The 27592-nt window shown below is 38.2% G+C and overlaps 2 protein-coding genes across 2 annotated transcripts; both read left to right on the forward strand.

The window, feature by feature from the left end:
* The first annotated feature begins 15 nt into the window (after positions 1–15).
* Positions 16–15448, forward strand: LOC105438370. Its single transcript, XM_030981424.1, has 8 exons — positions 16–25; positions 519–633; positions 2444–2481; positions 3054–3257; positions 4175–4416; positions 5562–5696; positions 12197–12359; positions 15339–15448. The coding sequence occupies exons 1-8, from the start codon at positions 16–18 to the stop codon at positions 15446–15448; spliced, it is 1017 nt and encodes a 338-aa protein (XP_030837284.1).
* On the forward strand, positions 15102–26997 carry LOC100893076 (netrin receptor UNC5B-b). Its single transcript, XM_030981425.1, has 7 exons — positions 15102–15420; positions 18330–18634; positions 22626–22750; positions 24028–24214; positions 25263–25492; positions 26135–26269; positions 26821–26997. Exons 2-7 carry the CDS (start codon positions 18514–18516, stop codon positions 26995–26997), a joined length of 975 nt encoding a protein of 324 aa, XP_030837285.1. The 5' UTR covers positions 15102–15420; positions 18330–18513.
* The last annotated feature ends 595 nt before the right edge of the window (positions 26998–27592 follow it).

Consider the following 27592-nt stretch of genomic DNA (forward strand, 5'->3'; position numbering starts at 1 on the left):
TTCAAAGCAATAAGCATGCTTAAAGGTATAGACCAGTTTTGGAAACGTCCCCCTCTCAAAAAATGAAATGGGAGCTCTTATTACCAATCATGTGAAAGAATATGTTTTGACTAATACGTGATGATACAAATTTTGCCGGGAAACCGCCTACTATTTGATATATTTGGTAAATTATAATATCTATCCGGCCTAGATAGATAGCACGTAGTCCCATATTTTTGTGTACAGTGCTTGTAACTTTCCCAAGACTGGGCCAAATTTGTTATCATTTTGATGATTCCAGAAACTTGCAGTACACACAAATACTTATATGCTACATTATCAACCTTTTCTGATCGATTCCACAACATTTCTTTCACAATGCAATCGCATGACCAGAACTGGTCTATACCTTTAAGAATCATGAAGTAAATACAGACCAAAGTACTGAATGTTAACACAACTGTACTTTGTGTTTCTTGTTACCCTTTTGACCTTTACCCATTCCACTTTTTCTTCCCGTTTCTTCTTCCGTCCAGCTTTATTACGAGAGTTGTTCAGAAAGGCAGAATATACTGAACTTATCCCAAGGCTCGACGAGTATGAAGCCAATAGGAACAAGTACTTGGAGAAGGTCAGCATGCTGGCCGGCAGGTATGTCCTCCAGAACTTGTGTCTTTGACGCAAATGCACCAATATTCACCAACATGTCTTACTGTTATGCCTTTGCGTTCAAGACGTGTCCTCATATTTCACTAAGTTCCCTAAAGACAAAAATGTACCCCTTTATTGTGGGATAAATTATTACACTTGAAAAATATTACAAAACAATAGTGTACATATATACAGTAGGCTTGCGGGTGCACCATGTAAGAGAGAGGATTGAGGAGTCCTGAAAAGGACTCTGATCCGGTAATCTTTCTTGGGGGTGTGTAGTCCTGAAAAGGACTGTTTGTTATCTTTCTTAGCTTATGGTTCTAAGGAGAACTATAGCGCTTGGAGAGGATGAGTGGCTTGACGTTTCGAACAGATTGAATATCCTGACGACAGATATTCAATCTGTTCGAAACGTCGAAGATTTGATAATTGTTTGTTATGTGACCATACAAAACAATGTAATCTAAAAGAACGTAGAAGTTGACTACAGATGCCTTTCTACCTTGCAAGTTAATTTTTACATATCAAATATCCATTTCTGAAAGTGCAATAACATCTTGGAACAAATGTGTACCAGCTTCATACACAATGACCGATTGTTGTATTCACAGTCTTCGATAGGGCAAGTAAATAATAGAACTATAACATATAAAACTACATGAACTTTGATTATTATGAACCCCCCAAAAAAAATGTCCAAGTTACAAAAAAACAAAAACAATTTGCAACAGATAATATACATGTACTTCTTCTATCAATATGTTATAATCATTTGTTACAAAACGATACTAGACATTGTCATATATATACAGTGCGTCCCAGAAAAAACGAACCTGAGAATTATCAATGTTTTATCATAACTTAATCACAATTATAATCGATAAATGATACATATTTGTAAAGCTTAGATCCTCTTCTTTCATTTGATACAACTTATATGATGCATATTTCACGCATGAGTGATTAATATCAATTTGAAGAGAGGAAAACAAAAAGTCATTTGGTGGACGGTATCTGAATTTCAAAGAGAAAATCACATTTCTAGAAAGTTGAGTTGCTGCCCTTTCATACGACACCTCAATCAGGAAAAATGAGCTAGGAATAACAAAATTCTGTTTGTTATAATTTCCTTGATGTGTGTTGGACAGTTTAGTCTTACAAATTAAGACTGCATGTTCAGTGGAAGATGAGGGTGCCATTGCCACACAGTCCACGTTGATGACTTTCCCACAGCCAAAGATACCCTGAAAATAAATTAAAAACTCACAACATACATTGATTTGTATGTATTACATAATCAGCCTTAATTCTCAATTGCTTCTTGATTTTGTTCCCAATGTAATCTCAAGATCAGTGCTACTATCTCTACAATGATTCACACAATTTGTTATGAATAAGGGAAATTTTGTTTTTGCTCTCTTGGAGAAACTTGGAAAAACTGTAAAGTTTCATAATGTAATCACTGTTGAGAAGATGAGTGCTTTACGTACCGGTCTGGGTTTCGCTATGTACTCTTGTTGAACTGTCCAAATATCTGCTGACCCTCTACTCCGAGGCAATGGAGCAGGATCGCTGTGCGGCGTGTGTCGGGTAAAGCATCGCTGTCCAAACAGCTCTCAACAAGGTAGTTAGAAAAATGTTCCCATGGCACCAGAGGGTCTCCTGGTGCCCCCCCAAAATGGTGGAGGAGCGGTTACTCAGGTTGATACTCGACATTTACGTCGCCAATGTAATGTTGCTAACACAAGAATCAAAATGATAACAACCGACTAAGAGTTTAATGGTGATGTGTATGTTTTATTCACAGCCAAGAATCAAGATGGCTGCACCTCGACACAACATATGGTAAGTGTAAATTCACTACAAAAGTGTCAGATGTAGGGAGTCCGATAGGGAATATACAAATTTTAGTTTGAAAGTGACACTAGAAACATAATTATATACCTCTTAATTCTCCCTCAAAATATCAGCCGACTTGCATGCTAGCAATTTGCCAACCTGCAGAATAAATAATGCATGCTTGCAGCCGCCTGGAATTTTGTTTTAACGTATATATCAGCAATATATGCCTGCACAAAGTCACGCACTCACATGGGTGTGTATATGATCAAAGGATGAAGATGATGATGATAACTAGGGTAGTGGTGGTAGATGATGGTGGTCATGATGATGATGATGGTGATGGCAATGGTGGTGATGATAACGATGTTGGTGGTGGTGGTGATGATGATGATGGTGATGGCAATGGTGGTGATGGTGATGATGATCGAGTGTAGTATTGATAATGACGGTGGTTGTGATCATCGTACAAATCTTACAAATCTTACAAACCTTCTATATAGTCATGAAGATTATGCAATCTTTTACATTTGGGAAAAGGAAAACAATTGTACATCCTATCGACCTCTATATTTTAGATGGCAACCAAGTCCACTGGGATTTTCTGACCGACTGTCCTCAAGAACTTACCCTCCAAGATAATGAAGCAGTAATATCATGTGGCATCAGATTCTCGCCTTCTACAGCCAAGCTGAGCAAACCTATCAAGGTCACATTGGATCATGATGCCCATTTCTCTAATCCAAGACGTGCAGAAATCGTCTTCTACACGCGTAAAAAAGGTCAGGAGGATTTGAAAATAATAAAATAAATGTTTATATTGTGCTGAATGCCTTTGTTTCTGAGCACAGTACTATATTATCCTGGCATTAAATGAGTGCACTGATAAGGCGCTATGGCATTTTAGGAATTTCCCCCTACCAGATATCCATTTACATCACCTGGCTAGAGTGGTATATGCAGATTAATGTCTTGCCAAAGGACGTTGGTGCCATGGCAGGGCTCGAACCACAAACCATATATGATCCATTCACTGTCCGATAACGTATCTACTAGATCAACACTTTTAGCAGTGACCCGACATGTTCTCTGTGACAATTGCTCTGGGCTTTATTTCTTCAAAGGTAAAGGGTTAGGGTTGCAAGTGGGTTGCAGGTTAGTTCTAGAGCTAGGGTTAGGTATAGTGTCGGGTCCAGGGTTGAAATTAAGGATTCGATTAGTGTGGGAAATTGATTCAGAGTGATTGTCGATGTATCATATAACCTTTGCCACAGCTTAACTTTCTTTTTCATCTAACAAACACCATATTTTACATGGAAATATAACATTGAATATAAGTAAAAGTTTTGTGAAACCTCAAAATAGGTAAATACCTGTCACTTTCAGCTTCCTTTGATTCGATTTAATTCAGAAGGCTTTGTGATAACTAATTTATGGACCAGTGGATAATGGTGGGGGGGGGGGCACATCCCACCAAACAGGGAATAGGAAAGGAAAGGGTAACGGTCTGATGACCTTGGTTCGTTTTCATTGTAAAAGTTGATGCAGAGATATCTATATGCTGACTCACAATAATTGTTAGATGATATATATTTATACTACCAGATTCAATAATAATTTTGCGTTTGTCAAATTAAAAGAAAAATCTAATAATGTGCAAGTAAAACAAATATTTCTGTTATAAATCTTGTTTTTATAGACTCAAAATCTTTTGAAAGAATTCCTGCATCCACCAGCAGTTACCCACGTTGTGATGTCAGAGTAAAAGACTTGGATCTCTATGTAGATAATTTCGCCGATTGGTGGATTGTGGCAGTATTTACTCGGTACTTTGTTGGAAAGAGGGTCAACTGCACGCCATATGTACTACCACCTGTTAGGAAAGAGTTCTCCCACTGTGTGTTTCTTTGCATCTATGACGATCTCCCGGATGTTAATGATGTGAGACATAGATTAGGGCGTTGGGGCATCGGTAGATAATTTATGGATGGGGGTTAGGATTTGGCGGAATCAAAAATTTACCGAGAAGCCCCCAAAAACAGAAGCAAAAACAAACTTATTGTTACATTTGTTGGCAGATAGTCTACAAAAAAATTTGAACATGCAAAAATGATAATTAAAAATGAGGTTATAATTTGTTTTCCCCCTAAAATTCTTTGAAAAGAAAGAAACCAAAGTCGCGGCTGGGGGCTATATATATACTCAATTTGTTCCCTGGATTTACCACTGAAATTATATATATTTGTGTACATCAGGCCTGATAAAAACCCGATTTAAATCGGTTTCCCGATTTTTTTTATTTTTCCCGATTTTTTCCCGATTTTTTTTTCTTCCCGATTTAAAAAAAAAAAAAATCTGATTTTTTTTTTTTTTTTTTTTTTTTTTTCCTTTTTTTTATCCTTGTTTTCCCAATTTCCCTCTTATTATCTCTATTCTTCCCTATTTTCCCCTATTTTCCCCCCAATTTTCTTACTCGAAAGGGGGGAATGTTGTTAGATGCTATTTTTTCCAGCGAATCCTCTTTTTTTTTTTTTTTACTCAAGGGGGCGTGGTTGAGGGGAAAACAAAAAACCTATTTTTTTTTTAGTGCTCACTATCACCCCTGATACATCTGTATACATATGTTAACATGAATATTAATGACTTTTCTCAATACCTGATTGGTCATTGGTGGTCACGTGATAAAATATAATTTTACTATTAAAAACTAATCTCATTGTCATTGATAGTGCGTTAAAGATCATATGCCAGCTAATCATTTAAGTCAAACGATTACCTAAAACTGACCTTTAAAGGGATTTTTCAACATTGGTGTCAAATAAATTAAAACCATAAATTCAAGAAAATAAAACTAATTAAACTAATGCCTAATGATGAAACCTTTTCTTTCTTGGGAGGCCTTAAAGTTTTTTCACTCCAAATGTCTATCTAATGAAGTGCTTTAAGTAAAATATATATACATCCGGTTAATGTACCAAGTTGGTATATATTCTAATTTGGAGTGAAAATAATACATGTATATATACATACGGTACATAGAGAGAGAGATCTTCTTGACCATATATAATTTGTTTTTCCTCTAACAGAAAATAGATAAAGAAATGAAAAAGTACACAGAGCTCCATCCGACCCAGCAAATGTTCATAGAAAGGAAGCATGGAGATATCAATATCAAGTTGTTTGAGGGCCTAAAGGAAAACGAAAAGGAAATTGGCGAGCAGGTATGTTCTGTATTTGAAAGCTAGAGGTATGGATGAATAAATGAATTGCAAGGATCTCATTTTATATCTTGCCATTTCTACCCCCCCCCCCCCACAAAAATGAACATTGCGTGATTGAGATGGAGAAGATGCAACTGTTCATCAAAATTTAACTTTTTAAATATAATACATTGAATGCCTTCGCCGATAGGATTCAACATTTAATTAACAAATAAGTTCAGAAGATCACCAAATTGCATTGTTGATGATTGAATATAGCCTTTGTAAGAGCAGAAACAACTTGGTTTGATCATTATTGTACAGGTACATGGTCATACAGTCCAATATGTGCATTCTTATGTACGTTCTAATGTAATGAGATATCGGATGATCAAGGAAAGTCAGTTGGTCCTGACGGTCTCGTTATACCGAATTTCCCCTGTAAATGGTTTTTAAAAAACAGGATATTTAGAGATCGTAATGAAGTAAATAGAAAACAGTCTGGGCACAGTTACACTGGGTCAAAACTCAACTCTCATATATCTTTTGTTATGTCCAGTGTATTTCGAGTATCTACTCATTTCTGCTTTTTAATAATTTTATTCTTTTGATATAAAAAAATATTTAGTGAATTCTTACCATCCGTGATTTCAATTTTATTTTCATAAAAGTGTGTAATTGACATTAACTTTGCCTACTTTAAATCACAGAACTAAGAAAAGTGATTCAAGAGGGACCAACAGACAGGGCATTTCAATGCCTTTCGCCCTATTGTCCCTCTCTATCTTTCTCTCGCCTTCTTATTTTTAATTCCTGCTTGTCCATGCATGATTATGCGATTTATATAACATTTGAAAATGGGTGTTTTATTCAAGTGCATGGTGTAGTATTGACTGCTATGAGAGGCATAGTTGTTTCTATAGGCTCCGCTCAAGGGGAGTTACATCCTGCTATGAACCCTCGGTGCGCCGTGCCGAGGGGTACGTCATGTGGGAATATCTAATAACGTCTTTATACAAGACTATATATTGGCAACGTTAGAACGACGACACCAAGTGAAAGTAAAACATAACCAAATCGTATTACCCAAATGTGTCCATTCTCCTTTTGTCGTCTGAATAATACTACATGGTGGCAGCAGTATAAGTGAAGAACCATGGAAAGTTCTCGTCTACCATTGCCAGAAAGCTTTGATAAAGTTGCAGGCTTAAATCAAGCAGAACAATGGCCAAAATGGTCACGGCGGTTCGAGAGATATCGCATCGCATCGGGCCTCGCATCCAAGCCAGACAGTGAGCAGGTTAGTACGCTACTCTATGCTATGGGGGAATGTGCCGATGATATTATCGTGTCTCTCAATGTGAAAGAGGAGACAGCAAAGTATGATGACGTGATCGCAACATTGAAGAAGTATTTCAATGTACGGAAAAACATTATTGTTGAAAGGGCAAAATTCAACAAACGAACACAACGCCCGGGAGAAAGTGTGGACACATTTATCAATGATTTGTACAGGCTAGCAGAGGACTGTGACTACGATAGACTTAAGGAGGGCTTGATAAGAGACAGAATTGTAGTTGGGGTGCTTGATGACTCCCTATCTGATCAACTACAGTCTAGAGAAGACCTAACTCTCTCAAAAGCAGTTCAATTGAGTAGACAGTCAGAAGCCCGGAAACAAAACAAGTCTGTTGTGAGGGGAGGTGCAGAGAGTGAGAGCCCTAACTCGGCCGTAAACTACGTAAGGCCTAAGAGCAAGGGAACGTACTCGAAGAAAACATCTCAAACTCCGCAGGGTAACTGTAAGTGGTGTGGAAGGCAGAATCATGCACGTGCCAGCTGTCCCGCAAAAGATGCAAAGTGCCATCAATGTGGAAAGATGGGCCACTTCCAGTCTGTGTGTCAAGCCAAACAACCAGAACAGGGACAACAAAAGGCAGCAAAGCTAAAATGGAAAGCTCGAGTCAGCGAAGTAGATGATTTCGATGACATTGATGTCCCCTTCCTTGGTGAAGTCAGCGAGAACGATCAGACGTACTGGAGTTCATCGATCCTCGTAGATGGGAATGAAACACACTTCAAGTTAGACACAGGAGCAGCCGTTACTGTGTTGTCTGATTCCACTCCATGGCTGAATAAACACATCATGAGACCAACAACCAAGAGGTTACGTGGTCCAGGAAGTACAGTCCTGACTGTGATAGGACAAATGACATCAACTCTCAGGCATAGAGATAAACAGATCAAGGAGACTCTCTATGTGGTCAAAGATCAGGAGTCTTCATTGCTGAGTAGGAAAGCGTGTAGAACCTTGAATCTAGTCCGCAGAGTGGAGGAAGTCGATTCTTGTGATGATGAAACTGCAAACTTCAAGGCTGAGTTCCCTCAACTTTTCACTGGTTTGGGGAAACTGAAGACAGCATACCACATCACGTTAACTTCAGATGCCAAGCCGATGTGCCTGTATACAGCCAGGAAAGTTCCTCATCCGCTTCTACCGAAGGTGAAGAAAGAACTAGAGTCCATGTGGGAGCAAAATGTGATCTCAAAAGTGACTGAGCCGACAAAGTGGTGTTCGGGGATGGTTCCAGTGTTGAAGCCCAGTGGTTCGGTGAGAATTTGTGTAGACCTTACATCTCTCAACAAGGCAGTTGAACGAGAGATTCATCCGATGTCTTCAGTCGATGAAAGTCTAGCAAAACTGGGAAAGAGCACAATCTTCACAAAACTGGACGCCAACAGCGGATTTTGGCAAATTCCATTGGAGGATGAGTCAAAGCTACTGACAACCTTTGTCACTCCATTTGGGAGATTTTGCTTCAACCGATTGCCATTCGGGATAACGTCAGCGCCAGAAGTCTTCCAGAGAGCGATGTCCACTATCCTCGAAGGACTTGACGGCGTGATTTGTCACATGGATGATGTGCTAGTCCATGGTGCAACACAAACAGAACATGACATCAGAGTACGAGCTGTTCTACAACGTCTGCAGGAAGCAGGTATCACACTAAATCAGGGAAAGTGTGAATTCTCCAAACAGAGTGTGAAGTTCTTGGGGCACTTCATCGACGACACTGGTGTCAAGGTCGATCCGAGCAAAACAAGAGCTATTCGAGATTTTCCAGTTCCTCGAAGCGTGAAAGAGCTACAGAGGTTCATGGGAATGGTGAACCAGGTGGGAAAGTTTCTCCCAGGATTAGCTGAGATCAACGAGCCCCTTTGTCAACTCCTGAAGAAAGACAATGTGTGGTGTTGGGGAGAAGCGCAGCAGAGATCTTTCACACAGATCAAAGAGATGATGGTCTCGACAGCAGTCTTAGCTCATTATGATCCAGAACTGCCAACAGTCATTGCAGCAGATGCATCCGGGACTGGAATGGGTGCAATCCTGTATCAAGTGCAGACTGATGGAAATCGTAGACCAGTGTGCTATGCATCTCGATCGCTTACCGAGACTGAGCAGAGGTATGCAGTGATTGAAAAAGAGGCACTGGCAGCTACTTGGGCGTGCGAGAGGTTCTCCGAGTATGTACTTGGTCTTCATTTCGAGGTGGAAACTGACCACAAGCCATTGGTCATACTTCTAAACTCGAAAGAACTTGTGAAAATGCCTCCACGACTCCAACGCTTCAGAATGAGAATGATGAGATTTGATGCAGAGACATTGTATGTTCCAGGAAAACAGCAGACATCCGCTGACGCCTTGTCACGAGCGCCAGTAGAGAGGCCAGGAATGGATGATGTCAACTTCGTAGATGAGGTTGAATCATATGCATCAACATCAGCCATCAACCTCCCAGTGACAATGCAGAGATTTGAGGAAATCAGAAATGCACAAAAAGCAGATGAAGTATGTGCAAAAATCAGAGACTACTGCGTTCAAGGATGGCCAGACTACATGCCACATAACCCGATCCTCAAACACTACTATGAGCAGAGAGGACACCTGAGTGTGGTAGAGGACTTGCTTATCTACGACGAGAGAATAATCATTCCGAGAGCTCTGAGACTTGATATCCTTGAGAGGCTACATCAAGGACATCTGGGAATCACCAAATGCAGAGCCAGAGCCAGAGATTCAGTGTGGTGGCCAGGTCTATCAAAATCATTGGAGGAAATGATTTCAAGCTGCTTGACCTGTGCTATCCATCGCCAAGAGGTCCACGAGCCTTTGATGAGCTCATCCTTTCCTTCAAGGCCATGGGAGCGTCTTGGAATGGACCTGTTCGAACTCAAAGGGAAATCGTTCCTGATAGTAGTTGACTACTACTCGAGGTGGATTGAGGTCAAACAACTCCAAGGTCAGTCAACAATGGCAGTGATTTCTTCGCTGAAGGAGATCTTTGCAGTCCATGGGATTCCAGACCTTGTGGTTTCAGACAATGGTCCACAGTTCGCCAACGAGAACTTCAGAAAGCTTGCTGAAGAGTATGGATTCGTCCATACAACCAGCTCTCCAAGATACCCACAAGCTAATGGTGAGGCTGAAAGAGGAGTTCGCACTGTGAAAGCGTTGCTGAAGAAGAACGACGACATCCAGTTAGCCCTTCTCAGCTATCGAGCGTCACCACTCCAAAACGGGTTAGCTCCTTGTGAACTTCTCATGGGGAGGAGATTGCAGACTCAGGTTCCTACTTTGCCGCACATGCTGCTGCCACGAGTACAACAGCCGGACCTGAAAACTGTGAGAGAGAAAGAGGAGAAGTACAGGTCAGATCAAATGATGACCTACAACAGACGTCATGACTCACGTGAGCTTCCAGAGTGACAACCAGGAGATTCCGTGTGGATCCGTGATCAGTCTCGCTACGGGAAAGTCACCCAGAAAGCGCAACAACCACGGTCCTACCATGTCCAGACAGAACATGGGACAGTACGTCGTAATCGCCGTGCACTGATTGCTGTCCAAGGTCAACCCACCAAGACCAGAGTGCCGGAGTCATCCATGAGCAACGATCCAGAGAGACCTGACGATTCTGATGAAAGCGACTCAACCGGTTCCCAACGTAACCAGCAGATCAACCGGAAGCAGCCTGAGGGAGCCTCTACACCAACAGCTGCGACAGAGACGCGAACGCGATCTGGACGACTCGTGAAACCACCAACGCGACTGTCCATGTAATGGGTTAAACTTAAATACCAAAATTGGGATTAACTTTGCAGGAACTGAAACTGAACAAGACTTTAAAGGTTTGGACAGTGTTTATTTGGGTTTAATAGTAAACTGGAATGGACTCGGGACTCGAAGAACACAATTAAGGAGAATATCCGTGAACTCTTAAACAGGATTATATTTCAGATTTTTATTGGATTTGAAACTATTTGGAAATCAATGAGAACTCTTGAACTGTTATAATAAGCTTGGGGGGAGATGTGGGAATATCTAATAACGTCTTTATACAAGACTATATATTGGCAACGTTAGAACGACGACACCAAGTGAAAGTAAAACATAACCAAATCGTATTACCCAAATGTGTCCATTCTCCTTTTGTCGTCTGAATAATACTACACGTCATATAGGAGGATGTAACGTCTGCGAGAGCCTATCGAAACTATCACACTGCGATTATGGTATCAGCGCTCGAGCTCGCACAAAGCATTAATATTTTACACGTAAACCAATGGGCATCGCAGCAAATTTTTGTAGTCATACTCTTTTTCAGAGCTGGAATCTTTCCCCTCCGGCTAAGCAATTCATCCCCAAAACGATAGAACGCGAAGAGAGAAAAAAAATATGATAAAAAAACTGTGATTATGGTATCCGCGCTCGAGCTCGCACAAAGCAGTATTTTACCCATAAACCAATGGGCATCGCGGCAAGTTTTTGCAGCCAAGTTAAAAACACGACCAATCAGGTGACGGGATTAGGAAAGATTCTTACAGTAAGGTACCGGTATATCATTTTGCAGTCTGGCTAACTTGGACCCGGGGACAACTCAGCCTGCTGCAAAAACGACCAATGGGTCGATCTGTGTTTGTGCTCATTACTCATTCATAATACCCTTTCTGACCATAGGGTTATCGTAAGGGTTAATAGTGTGAGGGTTAGGGTTAGTCACAAGGGATGAGGCCCTTTCCTTCCATTCCCTCGCCAGGAACGTCAGGCTTGACTTAGCTCTGGCTGCTGCACTTGGGCGGCACTGAGAGGCCGTGCAGATTACGAGCCGTGAATAAAAGGTCTGAAATGTCACTTTTATTCACAAATAAAATACTAGCTGATTATCTCCATACCGGTAATCATTTTTTCATACAATAATTCCATTAACATTTTTGGTCAGAAAGTGTTATATAAACGAGCAATGAGCACAAACATATACACATTGGTATATCTCGATCGATGAATCATGTCGGGACAACTCAGCCCGTTTTTGCAGCGGGCCCAAGTTGTCCCTGGGTCCGAGTTAGCCCGGATCCAAATTTTTAACTACATGCTATACTGTACATTAAAGTTGCTTTTTGAATGGCAATAGATTTTAAAATGAACTAATATCCTTGAATTCCTTCTTCTTTTAAAATAGAGACTAGGTGAAAGGGATATCTTCCTCGTTGACAGGAAACAATTCTCCTTTGAAGTGAAGCCACTCGAGCCGGGGGAGCGCCAAAAGTTTCTCAAATTCACCTTGAACCAAAAAGAGTCTCTTTCTGACCCTACTTCGATGAAATTTCCCTTGCCATATGATGGTACATATATGCTCTATGTAATTCTGAGTGACATAACTATTATCATTATCATCATTATTGTTATTAATATCGTTGTTGTTGTTATCATTATCATCATCATTATTAATATTATTATTATCACTCATGCCTGAGATCTTGATATTCTGTATAACTGATTGGTATGTGTATAAGTGTCAACCCGTACCTAGGTTTCCCCTACCCTATTTAATACGGAGAAATATAATATGTAACCCAGGCGCGTACACAGGGGGGGGGGGGTTTGGGGGGTTGAACCCCCCCCCCCTTTGGTATTTTTATGTGTATAAACCCCCCCAAAAAAAACCTAAAACCCCTCCCCTTTGGATTTTTTTTTTTTTTTTTTTTTTTTTATTATTTAAAAAAAAAAAAAAAAAAAAAATTATCCCCATGAATGACCTAAAACAGGTGACCTTACCCCCCCCCCCAACGGAGCAAAATGTCAAATTTTCAAATTTCGAGGCCAAAAAAAAAAAAAAAGTGTCCTCTTACCCCCCCCCCCCCCCCCCCTCCCCCCGCTTATTCAGCGGTCGGCCCGATTTATGAATGTTAAAACCCCCCCCTTGAAAAAATCCTGCGTACGCACCTGATGTAACCCACAGAGTATCACAAAAACAATACGCAATAAATATCAACAGATATATTTCTTTTCCTATATTTTGTACTACAATTAATGTAGGAAGAATATTCTGGGTATAATACTGCTTAATACATCTAAGATGTCTCTAAGTGCATTACAGAAATATTATTACCCATGTCACCAAACTGGACTTTAAGACCAGCCTAAATCTGATTATATATTGTGCTTTCCTGACATAAACCATAATGGATTTGGCTTTTTATGCCTCCGTTACGAAGTAGCCGGAGGCATTATGTTTTCGGGTTGTCCGTCCGTTCGTCCCGTTCTTGTGATCGCGTTATCTGAAGAACCGATTAATGGATTCCTGCCAAACTTTGGTCATGTATGTATCTTGCAGAGCCGATTAAATGATTAGATTTTGGGGTCACGAGGTCAAAGGTCAAAGGTCACAGGGCTCATTATGTATGCAAAAACAGCGCATGATCGCGTTATCTCAAGAACCGATTGATGGATTCCTGCCAAACTTAGGTCATGTATGTTACTTGCAGAGCAGATGAACTGATTAGATTTTGGGGTCATGAGGTCAAAGGTCACAGGGCTCATTATGTATGCAAAAATAGCTCGTGATCGCGTTATCTCAAGAACCGATTGATGGAATCCTGCCAAACTTTGGTCATGTATGTATCTGCAGAGCCAATGAACTGATTAGATTTTGGGGTCACGAGGTCAAAGGTCAAAGGTCACAGGGCTCATTATGTATGCAAAAACAGCGCGTGATCGCGTTATCTCAAGAACCGATTGATGGATTCCTGCCAAACTTAGGTCATGTATGTTACTTGCAGAGCAGATGAACTGATTAGATTTTGGGGTCATGAGGTCAAAGGTCACAGGGCTCATTATGTATGCAAAAACAGCTCGTGATCGCGTTATCTCAAGAACCGATTGATGGATTCCTGCCAAACTTTGGTCATGTATGTATCTTGCAGAGCCGATGAACTGATTAGATTTTGGGGTCACGAGGTCAAAGGTCAAAGGTCACAGGGCTCATTATGTATGCAAAAATAGCTTGTGATCGCATTATCATTAGAACTGACAGATGGATTACTATTTAACTATTAACTATTTGGGTCAAAGATCAAAGGGTCATATATGTATATGAGAAATTGCTTGTAATTACGATATTCTGAGAACCTGTTAATGGATTATAATGAAACTTGAATTTGAAAAATTTCTTCTGTTTTGGTTTGTAAACTTGCTCTATGACGGAGGCATCATTTTCGACTGCGCGCAGTCGAAGTTCCATCTAGTTTATTAGGAATTTGTTATTATAATTATTTATCATCATGTATAATATCATAACTTGTAGATTAACATTACTTTTTTTATTTGTCAAGCGCTTAGAATCATTGTATGAAAGGGATAGTTGAGTTCTTGCTTAAGACCGCAAATCATAAATGCCTTCAAAGTGCATGGTTATTGCTCTTATTCTTATTGATGACATTTCTAAATTGTGCCCTTTTAGACCTCAAAATGTGTGATTTAGATTGAATACGATCATACCAATTCTGCTCCACTTTCAAAAAAATATGGTGACCGTTAATACATTGGCCGGCTGGTTGTGCGTATTATAACAAACTTGAAAAAGCCAATATATTGGCATTGGCTGAAATAAACATATAAGGCGCTATCTCGTTTTTCAACAGCTGGTTTAAAATTACTGAATATTTGTGGGCACCACAAATATTAGAAATTGATATATTTATGGATATTTCAGCCGTGTCTGAACCGAATTTGATCAAACAAAGATGATTTTGTCATTTAAATTGTTCATTGTTTCAAATTCGACGCTCAGTTTTTCATTATCTGAGAAAAAAATTATTTTGTGTAGCGCCCTCTGCAACAAAACTCAACTATCCCTTTTAAGCGCTTTATAAATGTAATATATAATTCATTAATTAATAAGTAATAAGTATCGCCATAATTTATGGAGGCCTTTCCGGGGTCTGATCCTGGGACGTCTTATACCCCAAACAAGAATCATTCCTCATTCCTGTTCCATTGTTCTAGAACCTGCACGTAATTTGCAACTTTCTCAAAAATTTCAAAAAAACTTATGTACTATAAGCAGTGATATAAATTGATCGCCATATACATATACATTTTTCATGGAAGGTAATGTGCGTTCAGAATACCACATCTATTTGTCACATACATGTGGCAGGCACAGTTTGGGTTAACAAAGTCTCTAAAAATTAAAATTTGTCAGGAATGTTTAGGACTTAATCATGCCCCAGGCAAACCTTGAACCACGATACTTTGTAATCTGTATTTGTAATTATTTGTAACACATGCATCTTTATTTATATGTTGACATTTCTCCTCAGACTCGATACCATCCACGATTGCAAAGAGCCTGAAAACCGAAGAGACGACTGAACCTGCAAAGGATGACTCACCAAGTGCAAGGTACAGACATGTTATAAGTCCACTGTGATACACATATAATTGTTAACATTTAGCACTGGTCACATATAAAGTGAACTCCTAAAAACTTTAAAACTAGAATCCCTTAGTAAAAGGCGTCTCGAACTAGCAACTAAATTTGCCAAATCAGTTTTAACCTCTCCTGACCATCGCCATCTCTTGCCACAAAGTAGAGAATCAATCACAGGTCGCAATCTTCGGAACTCTACACACATGACATTACCTCGTATACGAACTCAAAGACGCATGCTTTCTCCCATTCCTTACTTTATACAACTTCTGAATTCAACTTCTTAGTTATGCCCTCATATGTTCGCCATTTTGAATTTTTAAATGTTAATTAATTATTGCATAATGATTATGTCAAGTATTAGTATTGTGATCTCTCAAAGCTTTTTTAATTTGTTTTTAATTTGAATTCCAAGTCCTTTCACTAGCAATGATCGTATTATATATAGTTATTTATGGTAATTGTATATAATTATTAATTTACTTATTATTATATACTTATATACTTATTATATTTTTTACTTATTAATGATTTAATTTATCCTTTTGTCTTTTTACCTTGTTATTTTTATTGTTATGCATTTTATATTGTAAACTGACTTGTTTAGTCTTCGGACTTTTTAATCAGTACTTGAATAAAACCAAATATCTAACATCTAAATGCCCATGACTGAGGAAGATCATTTATCACTTTGAAGAGTACTTAAAGTTTTTGTTCTCTAAAAAGTCTTGCGAATGAACTATTGGTAGTAATGATAAACGATGGGCGACACATGTTGTGAAACAAGATGGTGGGTTAGGGGAAATAAAAATATGAAGTTATTGGTTATTCATCTCATAGGGAAAGAATTCAAAGAAAAACATCAACTCTCAGAGATAAAATGAACCATTTTATCAATACACTAAAAACAGAAATAAATTACATGGTTCTAGGACAATCACCCTCCCCCCCCCCCCCCCTCCGCTAATTACCAGCGGAATAATTCCCCCCCCCCCCCCAGGACAATTATCCGTGCAGAAAGAAAAAAATCTGCTTGTATTAAACTAAACCAACTTAATATCTGGGCAGACTTCACCTTTAGTTAAATGAACAGAGGGGGGGAGGGGGGGGGGTGGTCGATATTCCTTGGGGGTAGTTTTCTGGGGGATGATTGTCCTTATACAAAATTACATATATGTAGGCCCTACAGTTGAACATTTTTAAAGGGTAAAATGTTAAAAACAGTGGCCTCCTTTCAATTCAATCAAAACTTCATTATGTAAACATGCAAGTACACATTATTTTTTCAATTATCATCACTTCATGAACAATTATGCATATTGCTTAAAGGCCAAGTCCTCTCCAAAAATAACTTACTTTCAAAAGAAGCAGAAACAGACAAACCAACCAATATTTATTAGAAAGTTATGCATTTTTGAAAAAGTCTGTAAAACTATGGAACAATGAAAATCACAAGACAAATTGGAGATTCACTCGTGAGTCTGTGACGTCAAGTCCTCACTATCCACTAATTGTTTTCTTTATATTGATAATATAAATTTCCTATTTTCCCCCTAAGAATCTAATTTCTTCACACCAGCATCCAAGATAGTATATATTATATACTTCTCTTTAGTATGTTCAATTAATCTAGTCATCTGAGTTAACGAAATTGGAGTCGTGATTTTAACCATGCTCGCAAATAAACGAACTATGCCAGTTGCCCCAGTAACAGGCATTAGTTAATGTCAAAGATGCCTGTTGCCCCGAGTAACGGGCCGCATAATTAAATTTTGCTGAGATCCCCAATGGTTTACGTGTAAATTTTTTCTTTGTGCGAGCGCAGATACCATACAGTGTGCGTGCGATTTGTTAATGATCGTAACATTCAGGCAAATCTACAGTGAAGATTAACAGACAGTGTCTCAGATTTTCTTTGAAGGGCTTTTGTTTTTATACCCAGTGATCACCTCCATTGTTTTCCAAGCAGCAGCAGGTTTGTTATTTCGAAAGTTATTTTTCGAGCTTGTTTTTATAAGACATTTTGCTAGAGTCAACTAAGCGTTTAATTTCCCTTTGTACCTCTTTAGCATGCCGTTTTGTAACCCATGGCTGATTGTTGGGAAACTTTTTAATCGTTTTATGGGGTAGAACTTCTGAATTTGTTTCATAGATTTTTAATTTTTTTTTGAAATATTTGTTTTTCAAACTTGCTAAGCTCCACCCCAAAAACTTCCAGATCTCATTCCCCTTGCGACATCATTTGTCAGTCATCAATGAGCTAACTTGAGAAAGTGGCATGTAACTTTGCCAAAAGTTGACCACCTGTTACAATACCACAAACAATAGCAACATATAAGTTGCTATGTCAGACATGTCAGACTAAACTAATATTCTAGAATAGACAATGGTATGTAATTTCCCGCGGCTTACACGTTCATTATAGAATTGCATGCTTCCATACATATTAACAATACATCATCATTGCCTTTGTCTTCCTGGTGATGCTAGTACAGCATGTCTGACATAGCAACTTGTATGTTGCTATTGTATTACGTATTGTAACGAGGTCTTCGGCAAAGATACATACCACTTTCTCAAGTTAGCTCATTGATGACTGACAGATGATGTCACAAGGGGAATGAGATCTGGAGGTTTTGGGGGTGGAGCTTAGCAAGTTTGAAAAACAAATATTTCAAAAATTATTAAAAAATCTATGAAACAAATTCAGAATATTACATATCAAAATATGACATGAATGCAGGACTGCACACCAACAGGAAAACACTTGTATTTCGATGTCATGGGTCATATAGAATTTTTGATATACAATGAATTAAAGGCTAGATTAGATGTAAAGTATAACATGCTTAAGTTCTGTTTCTTAAAAAAAATATTCCAGTGGTCAAGCATCGAGTCAAACACATGGAATTGATGACATCATCACCAAAGTAGCAGACAGTATATCAGATGATGGTGATTTAAGGAGACTTGGTCTTGAGCTAGGAGTCCAGATTCCTGTTATCAACCGTGCATTAGAGACCAATTGGGCTGGAGGTACAAAGACCAGTATTGGTAATGTGAAGATGCTCCAGAACTGGGCAGAGACAGTTGAATCATCCAAGCTAATCCAAACTCTTAGAACAGCTCTCAAAAGGGCGAGGTTATTAGAGGTGGAGGAGACATGTTTCACAAGCAGCTCCAGAGGTAATGTTCCCAAATATATAAAAGAACCTATACAGCAACATGATTACTTTACTGCCCCCAAAAAAGTTTTTAAAAAATATATAGTAACCACAATTACTTAGTGCTCACACAACCCCCCCCCCCCCTCCCACCCCCGCATAACTCTTAGATCGGTACAGTCAATGTTTTTAAATTTTGGCACAGTCATAGGTCATAGTCATGAGACGTGACAGCAACATTTTCAAGTTCATCAGGTTTATGATGTCATCCAGGCGCCATTCTGTGAAAATCAACTCATGATCATATATTCATGACGGAAAGTCATTTGTCATCCATATTTATCATGATCAAAGTCAATATCCATACGGTCAATTTAGGGTAAAAAAACGTGAGTATACGTGTACGTCGGCGCTCATAATTTCAAAATGCTCCAAATCATTTTTTATTTAAATTAAAGTACATATAAGGCCATTTTAAGCATTACAAAATTTTGCGCACACGCACAACCATGCATGCACGTGTTTTCGTTCGTCTTTCATTTTGTTTTCATTCTTTTTTCTTTAATGAAATTTCCCATTTTTTTCCAAACAATTTGATACCATGTTTATCTCTTTATGATCATTAATAACTGAATGAGCATCCATTCAAGATAAATATCCATGCGCGCGAGCTCTTGTAATACATAGCATATATGGGCAAAAGCATGCTTATACAAAATCCATTACAGTTCTTTAGGATGCACCAGGACCCCCAATAATTTTTCAAATTGATTGTATCTCTGTAAATATTGATCGATTAACTAAATTTTGAGTTGTTGTAGCTAAAGCCTTGGTCACGAATGCCATTACGAAGGGCTACGAACGCCGTACGAACGATTTTCAGACAATGGAAATTCGGGAAGACAATGGAAAAAGAGGGAGATTCGTACGAACCTTTGTGATCGTAGCACGAGACAATTCTCTTCAACATCAGTGTCCACCATTTTTCATTTTCATGGCGTTATCACGGTGAAAATTTCAATTGGGAGCAACATGTCAGAATTTTCTTAATTTGCGTGTACCTTCTATGGAAGGTGAATTTCGTTCACATCATGAATCTACATGACATTGTTCTTTGAGCAGTATCTCGCTTGTTTTTGCTCCATTTTCTCACAAATTTTGGTATCTTATAGCTGAGACTATGGGCTATAGGAAACATATCTGAGAGACTTTGCTTTCAATGGTTTCATGTGATCTACCAGATCAATTTACCTCTAGAAGAAATTGCGCTTTACACATGTTTAAAAGAAAAGTCTCAACATCATTAACTTTACCTTTATAGCGTTCCAGCGGTTCATATGCAAATAAATCTGAGCCAGTGGTGTAGTCAGCTAGAAATGATAAATCAAGGGAGGACCCTTCCCCCCCCCCCCCCACGGAAAAGCAGTAAGAACCTAGGCTGCAGGCAGGCGCAGATTCATGGGGGGCCTGATGGGCCCGGCCCCCCCCCCCCCCCCAAAGTTTTTTTTTAAATTGATAGTAACCACAATTACTTACCTTATATATATATATAGTAAAACAAATATAAGTATAACAAGATATTGAATAAGTTAAGAACATATTTATGTATTTATGCTAAATATTAGATAATTAAACTTTAAAACAAACAAAAAACAAAAACACACATACATGTAAAAGTTATATATTACACATATTATACTTATGAAATTAAGACAAATGCATATTCCATATTGTGTAGAAGTAAAATGAAGTATGGAATAATAATTAATACCTAAAAATATATGAATATGGATCAGTTAAGTACTATATATAATTATTTTTGTTTTAAAGAGACAGAAACTGATATCGTATTGAATAGATCATATTACACACAATTATACATTTAAAACAAAAAGGGGTTTTATATTGCGTAGGAGTAATATAACATAAATAAGAATGATAAATAGGTTAAAATTATAAAAATATGTAAACAAATATAAAGCCTTAAAAACAAACAAAAACACAGCTCACTAAACCAATAAGTTAGCCCCTCCCCCACACACTTATTTCGTATTAGGTCAGCTTTGCCTTGAAAATATTTAACGATTTAGCACCTTGTACATCATGTGGCAAGTTATTCCATGTTAAGGCCCCTCTATATTTAAAAGATCTTTTCATAGTCTCAGTCTTTGGTCTTATCGTTTTCACATTATACAGACTTGAACGTGCATAGTATGTATAGTCAGCAAATATGAACCTTTCTACTAAAATATTCAGGAGCTTGTTTTGAGACAATCTGATACATCATAATTGCTACATTATTTGTTCTATTATTGTCAAGTGTATTCCAATGTAGTCTTGTTAAATTTTCATCTGATGAGGAATACCAAGAGGACCTAGTAATTATTCGTGCTGCTCTATTCTGAATTTGTTGTAATTTATTTTTCTGTGTACTTCCACATCCGCCCCATACTACATCACAATAATTTAAGTGAGACAATACTAGTTAATTATAAACCAATTTCATTTCATATTCATTTACTATATTTCTTATAGATTTGAGCATATATAATCTGTTACTTGCTTTTTATGCCTCCGTTACGAAGTAGCCGGAGGCGTTATGTTTTCGGGTTGTCCGTCCGTCCGTCCGTACGTCCCGTTCTTGTGATCGCATTATCTGAAGAACCGATTGATGAATTCCTGCCAAACTTTGGTCATGTATGTATCTTGCAGAGCCGATGAACTGATTAGATTTTGGGGTCACGAGGTCAAAGGTCAAAGGTCACAGGGCTCATTATGTATGCAAAAACAGCTCGTGATCGCGTTATCTCAAGAACCGATTGATGGATTCCTGCCAAACTTTGGTCATGTATGTATCTTGCAGAGCCAATAAACTGATTAGATTTTGGGGTCACGAGGTCAAATTTCAAAGGTCACAGGGCTCATTATGTATGCAAAAACAGCTCGTGATCGCGTTATCTCAAGAACCGATTGATGGATTCCTCCCAAACTTAGGTCATGTATGTTACTTGCAGAGCCGAAGAACTGATAAGATTTTGGGGTCACGAGGTCAAAGTTCAAAGGTCACAGGGCTCATTATGTATGCAAAAACAGCTCGTGATCGCGTTATCTCAAGAACCGATTGATGGATTCCTGCCAAACTTACATGTAGGTCATGTATGTATCTTGCAGAGCCAATGAACTGAGTAGATTCTTGGGTCATGAGGTCAAAGGTCATGGGCTCATTATGTATGCAAAAATAGCTTGTGAACGCATTCTCATTAGAACTGACAGCTGGATTACTATTTAACTCAGGACATCTTGCAGAGCCAATGAACTGAGTAGATTTTATGGTCATGAGGTCAAAGATCAAAGGGTCATATATGTATATGAGAAATTGCTTGTAATCACGATATTCTGAGAACCTGTTATTGGATTACAATGAAACTTGAATTTGAAAAATTTCTTCTGTTTTGGTTTGTAAACTTGCTCTATGACGGAGGCATCATTTTCGACTGCGCGCAGTCGAAGTTCCATCTAGTTTATGAATAGTATTATTATGTTCCTGCCATGATAACCTTTCATCTAAAATTACCCCAAGGTGTCTACACTTACTAACTCAAGTTAACAAAGTATTATCTATAGTAATGTTTAATTCAGTATCTTTAACTTTGACGTTGTTTCGTACCGATTAAAATGCATTCAGTTTTCTTTATATTCAAATTTAGTTTGTTTTGTATCAATCACTTTTTAACATATTCTAGATCTTCATTCATCTTCTTACTTAGTTCTAAATTTACCAATACATAAAGCCTGACGTACATAACCATAGTCAGAAATGCGTGCCCTATTCTATGGGGAACACATACCAGTGCGTCACTAGTTTACTCACAAGTGTATATGAACGTCCAAGATCTCTTTACTGAAGAAAAACATGAAGCTCATTTTTTATTATAATTTGCAGACATGAAACTCCTATCAAACAGAGCAAACTATTTTATGTTGATTGTTACACTTTGAATTTTGATACCCAGGAACAGACGTGGCAAGTGAGACGATTCACCCTTCAAAAGGGGGCACCATCCAACTACCGCACTATGGAATCGACCTCTGCATACCCGCCTTGGCGCTGCAAAAGGAGTGTGAGATTACACTAAAGGTAATTTGTAAGATTCTCACCCACCCTTCCCCCCCCCCTTCCCTCCATCTGTACCTCTCTCTCTATATATATTACCCTAAATGTATGGCGTAGCCTTGCTGGACGCTCTAAAGGCATGAATGGGAGGTGGTCCCCCCTCTCTCTCTCTTCATACTTGCCTGGGCTCTACAAGATGATTTTAGAATTACTCTAAAGGTGAGGTGTAGCCTGTAATGATACATGTATATCTCATAAGTCTAAAGGTTAATAGCTCCATCTTGTGGTGATATGTCAGACATGCACAACAAGACAGGTACATCTCTTTATAGATGCTACAGTGGGTGTCTCATGTACTGATAACTATGTTTCAACTAATAAAGGTTCTTTTGAGCTTCTAAATCGATGTCAAGCATAATTATTACATAGCCTGGATCATCGTATGGGTGGGGAAGGGTGGAGGTGCTTTTATCATTTGGATCTGGGGGGAAAAAAAAGAATCAATAGCTAGTGACAGAAAGAGTTAGTGAGCAGATCCTTGTCATAAAACGGCTGGCTTTACGTTTACTTTCCGGCAGCCAGTCACAGCCCCTGTTTGCACTTGTTGTTCCTTTAGTTTTCAGTTATATTGTCTTTTCAAGTTTTAAAGTTAACAAAACAATTGATATGAGTGAGAAAAAGAGAAAATAAAAAGAAGAAAGTATAACAATAGCAATGAAAAAAGAAAGTAAGAAAATGATAAGAATGTGAAAAGGACAATAGTGCACTACTAATTATGAGTAAACTAATACATTTAACCCCCTTTGCATGTTGCAGAAAACGGGTAAACACACGATGTTAACACGATATTCGATGCTGAAAGAAAAACAATGAACTGGGACTTTTGATTTGCAATTATTATGGATAGTTTGTGGTGCAGATAATCTTCAACGAATGAAGAGCACCTTCTAAATTTCATCATCATCATCATCATCAACTTCAGGTGGCGCTGTAAAGCGCTGCTGTGGTCTTCACGAGAGCACGCCATGCAACTCTTCCACCTGCCAAATTTCAACAACAACAATAATTATGTTCATTTTTGCAATTTACTCTGTTGAGGGCAAGACATAAAGTTATAGTGATGTCTGTTTTCGTTCCTATTTTTCACTTCTGAAGTACCCATCATCTGTTTTTGTTTGTTTATGGTTTACTTGATTTAGGCACTTCATATTTTGATTAGCGAACTTAAAAGAGTGTAAGATCGGATAGAAATACTACTGATACCTAATCTCATGCACCCTATTTATCGCCATTTCTCTCAGGTTCTGCCACAGCCGTCAAGTGTCCTTTTCGCCGAGAATGAAGCTATTGTCTCCCCCGGTGTAGTGTGTGAACCTTCAGGAATCACGTTTGAGAAGCCTTTAAAGTTGGTCATCCCTCACTGTGCATTGTTAACAGACCCCTCCAAGGCCAAAGTCACCATGCACTTCACTCATGGCAATGCTAAAGGTGAATGTAATACCTTAAAGATACTATGTCCCTTTTGCAGCCAACATCAAATTCTGTGGAACTTTGCAGAAATTATGAATATGTCATGTATGTCCTATCTGTGAAATTTAAACATTAGTAGTGTCCTAATATTCAAATAATGCAAGGAAGCCTGTTTACTTGCTAGACTTCACTGTAAGACACTATTGAGTGACTGACTGGCTCTTTTTCTTCTTTGGTAATAACATCCATAAAATGAGCTGTAAAGGGTACATGACCATTTGTCTACATCAATAACCCACTTCTTGTAATGGCCAAATTTTAACTGATTGAATCTTTGCACAGCATAAAACGTACAACCATTCCGTACAATGGTTAGAAAATCAGACTATTACTTACTGGCTCTATAGCTCTTAAGTCGATTTGACAACTGATAGTCGTTATTTTCCCACTTAAAGACATTTTCAAGCCCCCTTTTTTGGGGGAAGTTCTAAATTAGTATTATCTTTCAAATGCTGTTGAAATTTAACCTTTTCATTTTTTTTTGGCCTGCAAATGGGACATAGTACCTTTAACTCTAAAGTGGGAAAATTTGGTGTGAAGAGGATGTGGACAAAGTTTAAACACAGTGTGGAAACGTTGTGTAGGCAATATGAACGTATGGAGCAGAGGGAGGGAGAAAATACTAATTCTGTGGATAACAGGGAGAAAGAGAGGGGGGGGGGGCTCAGAAACAATGGAAACACTCTACCAAAAGTTTGGAAATAGTTATAATACATTATGGAGACACTAACAAACAATTGTGAAGAGAGTGAAAACAAAGTTGGAACCAATATTAAAGAAAATAGTGTGGAGACAATGATAGCACAGTGTCCTTGCTTGTGCTACATACTGTGAACGTATTTGCAAACGTAGCGGGATACACTACAACATGGTCCATTTTATTATTTAAAAAAAAAAAAAAAAATTGTATGATGATTTAATGATTACGGTGTTTTGTTTTTGTTCATGTCCATCTTCTCTCCTGCCTCTCTCTCTTTCTCCATGTCCATCTTTCGCACCTTTGCAGTCACAAAGAAAGAACTGTCATCAACAGGATCCCCTAGGTGCATAGTAAGAGCAAATGACCTTGAAGTCTACATCACCCATTTCTCAATTTATGAAATGTTCATGGCTATTTCCGACTACCTCATTGGGAAACGTGTCGCTTCTACGCCGTACCTTCCAAAATTGATGAGTCGCCTCCAACCGCAATACTGCCATCTACGTCTGTTTAATGATACTCCTGGTCTTGCAGATGTGAGTAATTTGGCAACATTTATAATATTGTGAAAAATATGCGTTCAGGATAAAAACATAAATATCAAAAGCTGTTTTTTATGCCTCTGCAACCCCTCTGCAACAAAGTAGCCGGAGGCCATATGTTTGCGGGTTGTCCTTCCGTCCATCCGTACGTCTCGTTCTCGTGATCGTGTTATCTCAAGAATCGATTGGCGGATAGCCATCAAACTCTAGACATATATGTATCTTGCTGAGCCAAAAAACTGACTAGATTTTAGGGTCACAAGGTCATGGGGCTTATTATGTGTACGCTTATGTGAGTATATACATTATATAAATAACTACTGAATTATTCATACCCCTTAATAAGAAGATTTATATATTTTTTTTAAATGTGAAAAATGTATTTGTTCAGATTTATACTTCTTGAGACTGACATATTAAAGCTTACATTCAAACCTATTTAACAAAAGCCCTTATTCAACCAGTCCATCTTTCATTCTTGAATTACGAACTTCACAAAAGTATCAAATTAAGGGAAATGAATAATTTAGATGTATCTTCTTCAAAAGAAATTCAGGATAAATTGATGTTATTGATAGTGGAAATTCAAACAGATTCACCGCTTTTTTTTTTTCCCTTTCTATTTCTTATAATTAGCTCATAGAAAAAGAGGAAGAAAAGCTTGATTATCGCAAGATGGCTCCAACAAAGAAAATGTTTGTGCACTGGGACAAAGGTGAACTGAAGATCATATGCGAGGTCAAGGGAGGTTATGTCCCCGAGAACGAAAGGGTACATAAACAATTTATACATTGGCTTATTTATACAGAGTGCATGGTTTAAAATGCAACCATGTTATATCTTCAAGGGGGGGGGGGGTGAGAGGAACGAAGCAATGACCCATCATCCCTACAAACTTTGGTATTCTTAATTCCTATTCCTTTGTATTATTCTATTTTTGTTCTATATGTTCTTTACTCATCTCCCCAATATTAAGGTCATACTAATGCAAACGAAAATATCATGTCATACAAACCAATCTTTGCCTTCATCATGGCCAAAAAAGAGAATCGGTCAACTGTGTAATAAACATATGAATTTGTTCTCCTTTATTGTTATTAATTCTGTTTTGGTTTAACGCAATCCCAAAGGATTCATGGGAATCAATGTAACGTAATGTCATAAACTTGATTAATTTGGAAAATTACATCGAACAAAAGTAATCCAAACACGATTTCTACATGCAATGCAATAGGCTATTCTAATTGCTCTTTGGTTGATTTCTTGATAATCTTTTCCTTGTTTGTTTCCCTGATTTTGTTTTGTGTGTTTCCATTTCACAGATGAAGACCGTATCGCTAGATGATATCTATATTTTGGATCAAAACCTTTTCAGTTTCTCAGTGAGAGCAACCGGTGATGCCGATGTAGATTTTAAGTTCAATTTCTATCCCCATTGTGACGAAGGACAAGCATTCATTGCGAAATTCTCTGGTATGTACCTGGGTCTCGTTGCATAAAACTTACCATTGATGGTTACTTTTGCCATTTGTAGTAACTTCCATAGAAACATTGATTTGATTGACTCTCAGGTAATGTTGCCATGGTACTTAATATCAATAGCAACTTTACCATCCATGGTCAGTTTTATGCCATGGAGCCCATAATTATGTGCGTGTACGCCGACTCTGTCTATTCTTTCCTTTTTGTCTCGCCAAAAGCGAGACATAGGCGCCGCTTTTCCGGTGACGGCGACGGCGGTGTCAACATCAAAAACTTAACCAAAGTTAAGTTTTTGACTTTTTAATATAATTTAGTACAAGTTCTTATTTAATGAATCTTAGACTATAGGGTTATCACGTGAGTAGAATTTCAGGTCACCAAGTCAAGGTCAAAGGTCATTTTAGGTCAACAAACTTAGACTATGTTTTGGCATCAACATCAAAAACTTAATCAAAGGTTAAGATTTTGAATTGTTAAAATAATTTTGAAAGTACCGTATGCATTCCTCTTCCATGAAACTTGATCGTAGGGGTTATAAGGTATCCCCAATTATGTGAGTAGGATTTCAGGTCTCCAAGTCAATGGTCACTTCAAGTCAACAAACTTAGACTA

Source organism: Strongylocentrotus purpuratus, unplaced genomic scaffold, assembly GCF_000002235.5.
Source record: "Strongylocentrotus purpuratus isolate Spur 01 unplaced genomic scaffold, Spur_5.0 spur5_scaffold_12, whole genome shotgun sequence".
Lineage (NCBI taxonomy): Eukaryota > Metazoa > Echinodermata > Echinoidea > Camarodonta > Strongylocentrotidae > Strongylocentrotus > Strongylocentrotus purpuratus.